The sequence below is a fragment of the Arctopsyche grandis genome, chromosome 4 (genome assembly GCF_051622035.1).
Source record: "Arctopsyche grandis isolate Sample6627 chromosome 4, ASM5162203v2, whole genome shotgun sequence".
Lineage (NCBI taxonomy): Eukaryota > Metazoa > Arthropoda > Insecta > Trichoptera > Hydropsychidae > Arctopsyche > Arctopsyche grandis.
Genome location: NC_135358.1, coordinates 11576035 through 11583407, shown reverse-complemented (window position 1 = coordinate 11583407; position 7373 = coordinate 11576035). Strand labels below are relative to the sequence as shown.

At 30.8% G+C, this 7373-nt stretch overlaps 2 protein-coding genes across 2 annotated transcripts; both read left to right on the top strand.

The window, feature by feature from the left end:
- Positions 1 to 620: 620 nt before the first annotated feature.
- Positions 621 to 2521, top strand: LOC143910701 (uncharacterized). Its single transcript, XM_077429289.1, has 2 exons — positions 621 to 1140; positions 1226 to 2521. The coding sequence occupies exons 1-2, from the start codon at positions 667 to 669 to the stop codon at positions 2015 to 2017; spliced, it is 1266 nt and encodes a 421-aa protein (XP_077285415.1). The 5' UTR covers positions 621 to 666; the 3' UTR covers positions 2018 to 2521.
- Positions 2522 to 3386: 865 nt separating this feature from the next.
- LOC143910645 (uncharacterized) lies at positions 3387 to 5538 on the top strand. Its single transcript, XM_077429209.1, has 3 exons — positions 3387 to 3981; positions 4051 to 4599; positions 5098 to 5538. The coding sequence occupies exons 1-3, from the start codon at positions 3553 to 3555 to the stop codon at positions 5416 to 5418; spliced, it is 1299 nt and encodes a 432-aa protein (XP_077285335.1). The 5' UTR covers positions 3387 to 3552; the 3' UTR covers positions 5419 to 5538.
- The last annotated feature ends 1835 nt before the right edge of the window (positions 5539 to 7373 follow it).

Here is a 7373-nt window from a genome sequence, read left to right as displayed (position 1 = left end):
AAAGCAGTTATGTAGTTATTTATTTATTTATTCAAATAGCAAAACTGCTAATACATACAATACAAAATAACAAAATAACAACAAAAAATTATAAATCATCTTCCACAAAGGTATCCATTAACACCCTTCAAGAAAGCAGCAATGTTATTAGAACTTCTAATGCCTTCAGGAAGGGCATTATACATTTGAACACCTCTGTGAAAAACACCCCCTGCAGTTTTAGCTTTCTTAACTCTACCTATAATTAATTTATTCCTATTTCTCGTTTTATAATTATGTATATCTCTATTCCTAACTAAGTTAGAGATATCCCTGGTTATAAATGTACATACATACATACATATATACATACATACATATATACATACATACATATATACATACATACGTATTTACTCTATACTTTAGACGAATTGTAGAATGTTAGATATGAGAAAAAAAGCGTATTAACAAAAATATGTCATATTTCATGACGAATCGTATGCAACATTTTGATATGTATGTATAAACATATCAAATTTAAGTTTAATGTTATCTGATGTGATTACTTGAAACTACATAGTTCGCAGTCTCCACATACACACATATACATATATATATATCGTTATATCAACTGGATTGATCAGTCATCGATTCACTGTGATAAGAAGCTAACAACTCGCCGCAATGGTTTTCTATAAGGGACTTATCCATACGTTGTGTCTAATTAGTTTGTGTTTTGTTGGAAACGTCACTGGTGATGAATTATATTGCATTGAAGAAGATTTCAATGACGGGACGTTGGGTCAATTTAATTCTGAATGCTTATTTGTTGGTGGTACTATGTCGAAGTTTGAAATCCAGACGTACAATGACACATTCACAGGACCTAGTGGTGGCTCTAACGGCTATTATATGACACCGGTGAGGAATAGGCCCAACTGTCAACGGATGTCTGAGATTTTAAGTGTAACCAAGAACTCTCGGTTGATATTAACAGCATACTTATCAACTATTAATAGTCTAAATGTGACCCTGTTCATTTTTGGATTGGATCCCTCGAATCCCACTACCACTCTCGTAGCAAGACCAGTCACATTAATTGGAGATAAAGTATGGAGGGAAAATGAAATGAAATTTTCATACGATGGTGATATTGTGGTAAGTAATTAAAATAATAATTTGAAATACTATAGTGTTATTATTTACTCGCATTCATTTTATTTTATTTTATTTTTAAATTCAGCTGCAAATAAATTGCGAAGTACTCGATCCCAAGGAAGGATTTTTAGCGATTCACTCAATAAAAATTGAAACACCCGATATCGAAGAGTGTATGGACTCTACTACTTCGACCACTGAAGATACATCTGAAATCTCAACCACGGAAGCATTTACAGATTCTACTACTGAAGATACACCTGAAACCTCAACATCTACAGACTCTACCACTGAAGACACTCCCCAACTATCAACCACTGATGCATCTACAGATTCTACTACTGAAAATATAGGAGAAACCACGGTTACAGATATATCTACAGACTCTACTGCTGAAAGTATAGAAGAAACCACGGTTACATATATATCTACAGATTCTACTGCTGAAATTACAGAAGAAACCACGGTTACATATATATCTACAGATTCTACTGCTGAAAATACAGATGAAACCACTACTACAGATGTATCTACAGATTCTACTACTGGAAATACAGATGAAACCACAACTACGGAACCTACTACCGAGCTCACACCAACACCTGATACTATAGATATATCAGATATTATGGTTTGGAAAATGCTGTCATTAATATCTATTTGCATTGGATCGGCTTGCATCATTTGGATGAGCGTGCTGATGATTTACTTGGTTTGTTTTTCAAAGAACGATGTTGCAAATATGACTTTAATCGAAGAAGCGCCATCAAAAGATAATGCTACACTGCCCAGGCTAAAAGGAAAAATAATTAATGATGATTTTGGAGGAATACATTTTGACATATCTGGCGAAAAATCTTTTAAAAAAGTTTTATAATAATAATATTTTAGTTGGTTCTTAATAATTATATAGTTATAATATGTTATTCATTCGAATTCACACTCAGATCTTATACGTATATGTTCATATCTGTATGTATGTATATTGGAATGTAATATGCATTAGGTAAAATTATTTATTTTATATTTTAAATAATTCGAAATTAAATCTCAACTTCTATTTTAGTGATGTAATATGTACATATGTACATATATATGTTACATATATGAATTGACTAGATTTAAGTAGTTTTATAGTGATATGGGAAGTATTTGGTTGAGCTACTGACACATATGTACATATGTATGTAACTATCTATGAATTTTTGGAACCACAATTTCACGATACGTTCATTAGCATTACTTATTCTCAAAGTGGTACTTGTTCTCATTTGCTTATTTCCCATCTTTCATTCGAGAGGCCAATTTGAGGCAAAATCAATATTCAACATCGAATTCTATGGTGTCATACAAATTTACACGATGAAATGTACTTTTTATTAAAAAAATTAAATTTAAGATTAAAAAAAAAAACAAAACAAAAAGCACATAGTTTTTCTAGCGGCTTAATTAGATAAAAAATTAAAAGTGTAATTATTAAGTATTAATATCTGCCTTATAAGATATTGATTTGTTTACAACATATAGTATGTACGTACATTCATATATTATGGATTATACATATGTATGTATGATGTAGATCATTATTTATTATGATTAAAATGTTAAAAAACGATTTAGTCGATATTAAAAATTGTGTTTCATTATTGATAAGACACGATAAGTAGATAATATGATAAAAAATTTCACCTTCAAAAATATTTTTAAGCTATTCTCATACAGAAATTAGGCGTAAAATACATTCCTGTGAGATTGTTAGCCATAAATGTGTGTGTACTTATAAGTATATAATATTATAAATTGTTTTGCTGTTTTTTTAATTATAATTTGCTGAGGGTTTGAACAATTTTGGACCATTAAAAATTTAAATATCTTTTTAAGTGTTTTATTTTAATTAAAAAATTAGAAAGTCTGACATACATATAATTGCAAATGTAATCAAAATGAAACATTGAATTTAAGTCTGCACTTGTACAAGTAAATATAATATTATTTATATTTAAATGACAATCCTTTGTCTTATATTTTAATAATATTTTTTATTGGGAAATGGTCGAATGTAGTGAGTAGTTATGAGTTTGTGTCAAACAATGTACGAACATATGTACTGGAATGTATATATATTTATTTCGAGTGGAATTTCTAAGCTTTAGTCATCTAAAATTATTTCTAGCATGTCGTCATGAAATAATAAAAAAAAAATCAAGTACAATCTCAGAATTCGATCAAAGTTATTCGACTGGAATATTAATATCAATGTTATCTGATAAATAGCACAATCCGTCAATGTGTTCCTTAAAATAATCGCTCTTTCGACACTTGTACTTCTTATCGAGTTAACAACATAATAGTTTTATCATTAAGTGTTACGGTCAGTCGCCAGTTTGCCATCGTTTGATTTCCATCATCAAAATGAAAACGATCCAACTACTTCTTGCTCTATTCGCCATCCCCGTACTGTGTTCATGTGTTGAAGAGCTGAACTCTACATACGAAGATTTTAGTTCTGATCTGGGTATTTTCAACACATCATGTATACCGGGTCGTCAGCTACTTGATAGAAAATCATATGATGACAATATCATCCCAAAGCCCATTGAAGCTAATGGATATTTTATGTCAGCAAACACGACCAGTTGCTCTCAGACAGTACTGTATGAGACAACGCGAGAGTTCGAAATTATGATTAATTCGTTCAGATTCAGAGAAACCACAGCGACATTCGACGTGCTAATTTTGAATGAGAATAATACTGTGGTACAAAATATTACCCTCGACTTCAATCGGTTGTATGATTGGAGATATGACAACTTGACATTCTCGTACCCGCTTCCTTTCCGGGTGAGTGACGATAACGATTGACCTATAAACCCTTCCTAGTTGATCCAATATAATTGATTTGATTTCCAGATAAGGCTTTCATATGTTACACTCTATGACGAAGTAGTATTCGCAATAGATCACATTGTCGTTAATCTATTGGACGAAATATACACGACAGAGGGGGTCAGTGAATCGACGACAGAGGGGGTCAGTGAATCGACGACCGAACCACCTGAAATCCCAGACTGCGTGAAGGATGACTTTGGATTCAACTCTCCTGGTTTATTGAAAGATTATTGTGGAAATGCAGCTCTGTCAAACTTCACCGTGATGCAATATTCTAACTGGAATAACATCTCAAAACCATTGGGCTCTAATGATTATTTTATGATGAGTGAAAACAAGTTTTCACCTAGTTGCGCAATCAGTTCAAGCCCCTTGAGTGTAGAAGCGAACACAACATTAGTGTTGTCTATATATACAGACAACGAAGTAAATTCTGTTAATTCTGGCTTTTTGTTTATAGTCAATGCAAATAATTCTGATATAATCATTCAATTTAGTCCGATCACTATTGATAGCTCTCGCTATTGGAGAAACGTCGAAATCACCATACAATTTGATGCCGATATATTGGTGAGGCTTTTTAATTTTAATATATTATTTAATTACAGGTAAACCCATTTTTTTTTGTACATAAGTACTAAAAATTCCAAACTTTTAAAATAAATTCAATTTTATATACATATATTCTTATTTAATAAAATATCATATAGACATCTATGAAAAAAGTCTGTAGTTGGGTAGCATATTTATAATAATCAACAAATCCAAAATGCTATAATTTGCGAGAAACGGGAATAGGTTGCCAATTTGGTGGAACCGTTTCAACAATGAAATCAGATAAATTGACATACTCTGACCCAAAAACCTTCAGTTTGAAAGAATTACACGCTCAGAGTGAACTTTTTTGTTAGTTATATTATTATACAAATATTTGAAATAAATAATAAGTAATACATACATATAATAGACAACTTTTTTCTGGGTTGGAAGACTTGCTTAAAAATTCTCAATACTTTTTTCTAAACATATCAAAAGATGATTTTGAACTATTTTTATATTTATTTACAGTTGAAATTCCAAATGGAAGCACTTAGCAATCCTAGAGCATTCTTGGCCATCGATCATTTGGGTTTTAGAAGTCAAAATGGTACAGATTGTATATCCACGTGTCAGTGCTCGAGAAATTTGTGTTCCAATGCATACGTTAGCATTGAAGGAGAACAAGGTGGAGCTTCAGGACTCGGAACCACTTCAATAATAATTTCCACAACTGTGGTTGTAAGTGTGCTGTGGGGTGCTGTCTTGACGGCTTTCATTTTTACAAAAAATCGAAGGTCCAAACAGGATTTGTTAGACAACGAAGTTAGACCAGGAAACAGTGAAGAATAATATTTTTTTAAATTTCAATTATTTGTATGTGTGATAGCTTAGCTTAAAAATATGTACATATGTATGTATCTATTCTCATGCAAATAAAATGACTGAAATTGCTATTATTCCATGTGTTTGATTTATGTTTTCTTCTCTCTTTCTATAATATTTTAATTTTTATGATAATAAATTGAAATTTATAAAAATAAATGAAATTTATATAAATAAATTTTATATAATTTAGAAAAATCATGGTATAAGTCTAGATGTTTAATCGTCTAATATGATGATTTTTTTTGGAAATTTCCAATTCTTTCGTTACATATACGTACATATGCACTCGAGGTAGTTGCACTCTCGATACATCCAAACTTTCAAAGATGTTCAACGAGAACTGACGCAATAGAATTCTACAAAAAATCGACATGGGGTGTTTGTATGTTATCCGAGAGTGTTAACCCTTTTTTTGTAGAAATCAGGACTTCTTGAAACTGCGCTACTATTCAGTGCAATTTAGTGCATCTTTCCGGGAACCGTCAAAAGCTATCGTCAAACAGACTCACCAGATGTTGCATGAAATTTTTAGCTGTCAAAACCGTTGAGATGTCTAAACGTCAAGGATTTAAAAGGAAAATCTTATGGAAACCACATTACAATGTTGCTATAAATCCCACTTACCTTTTTTTTTAAATATTGCGTCCCAGCAATCATATGTACATACATTGTACATTGAGGGTGGGGCAAGCGATTGAGAATACTTAAATTTATGATTAATAGTTTCAGCATGAACAAACTAGTTGATTTGTCGATTTGATCTTTTGTGTATACTATAACTGGCCAGATTGGTTCGTGTATCAACAAAATAATTCATGAATAAATGAAATGTACACTTTGACTGTAGAATATTTATATATGTAAATAAAATGAGTTCGAATAAAAATAAAAATGTGTAAATACAAAAAGCTTGAGAAGATTTTTCTTTATAAGATGTATTATATAATCTGAGAAACAATTCATATAATACATTGTATAAAATCAGTAAAATGGATAAAAATGGATTATTAAATGACTATCAAAATCATATATGAGTTTTAATAAATCTAGAATGATTTTGACAAACAAAGCTGAATTAATGTTCATACAATTGTTATATACCTATAGAAATGAGGATTGATTTTTTTACCATGGGGCTATTACAAGTTGTCTTAAAGTGACATACATGGTTATAACTTCTACATACATATGTACATACATATATACATTTGAATTATATTTAAATAGTGGTGAAAAATATTAGATACGTTGGTAGTAGGGCTTCCAAGCTGGTTTAAACCGAAACTGAAAAGCCGGCTATTTGACCATTTTTAAAAAAACCGAAAATCGGCTTTTTAGCTCGATCGGCTTTAATTAATGTTTTTTTCTTCAAAATGAACAATTATGAATTTCAAATTTCTATGAAAGATCAAAATAAATGTGTATATCTAAACTTTATTAGTTACTTAAACTAAACTTAGTTACCTAAACTAATAGGCGTATATTTTTTTGAACAACCAAAAAAAGGTATAGCACTTAGCGGTAGCTTTGAGATATTCACTATTGAGAGAAGGAAAATTTATAACCAGAAAAGTCAACGACGAGAGAAATTAACGCAAAATCTTGTACTTGACAACAACAAAAAAATAGTCATGAAACTCGAATGCTTTATGGCAAAATGCATGGGAATTTCTGGAATATAATTGATTTTTCTCCGAAGGAATTGGAAGCCCTTTAAATTTTCAGGCCACATACCTACTTTTTATTATGGTTTTAACATGTTTGTGATATGCCGCTTCTAATGAATTCGTTTTCGAAATTTGCAACGGTTCGACAAGCTTTTGGATTTTTACGCTAAAACTGATGCGTAAAAATAACTTTGTAAGATGAAAATATTTCATAGTTCATTAAATCATTACGTTTTCTGAAACAACATCGAG

Excerpts from the sequence above, each read along its gene's own strand:
- LOC143910701 (XM_077429289.1), top strand. The coding sequence starts at position 667 with ATGGTTTTCTATAAGGGACTTATCCATACGTTGTGTCTAATTAGTTTG. Across the intron at positions 1,141-1,225 it reads CATACGATGGTGATATTGTG|CTGCAAATAAATTGCGAAGT; the intron begins GTAAGTAATTAA and ends TTTTAAATTCAG.
- LOC143910645 (XM_077429209.1), top strand. The coding sequence starts at position 3,553 with ATGAAAACGATCCAACTACTTCTTGCTCTATTCGCCATCCCCGTACTG. Across the intron at positions 3,982-4,050 it reads CGTACCCGCTTCCTTTCCGG|ATAAGGCTTTCATATGTTAC; the intron begins GTGAGTGACGAT and ends TTTGATTTCCAG. Across the intron at positions 4,600-5,097 it reads AATTTGATGCCGATATATTG|TTGAAATTCCAAATGGAAGC; the intron begins GTGAGGCTTTTT and ends ATTTATTTACAG.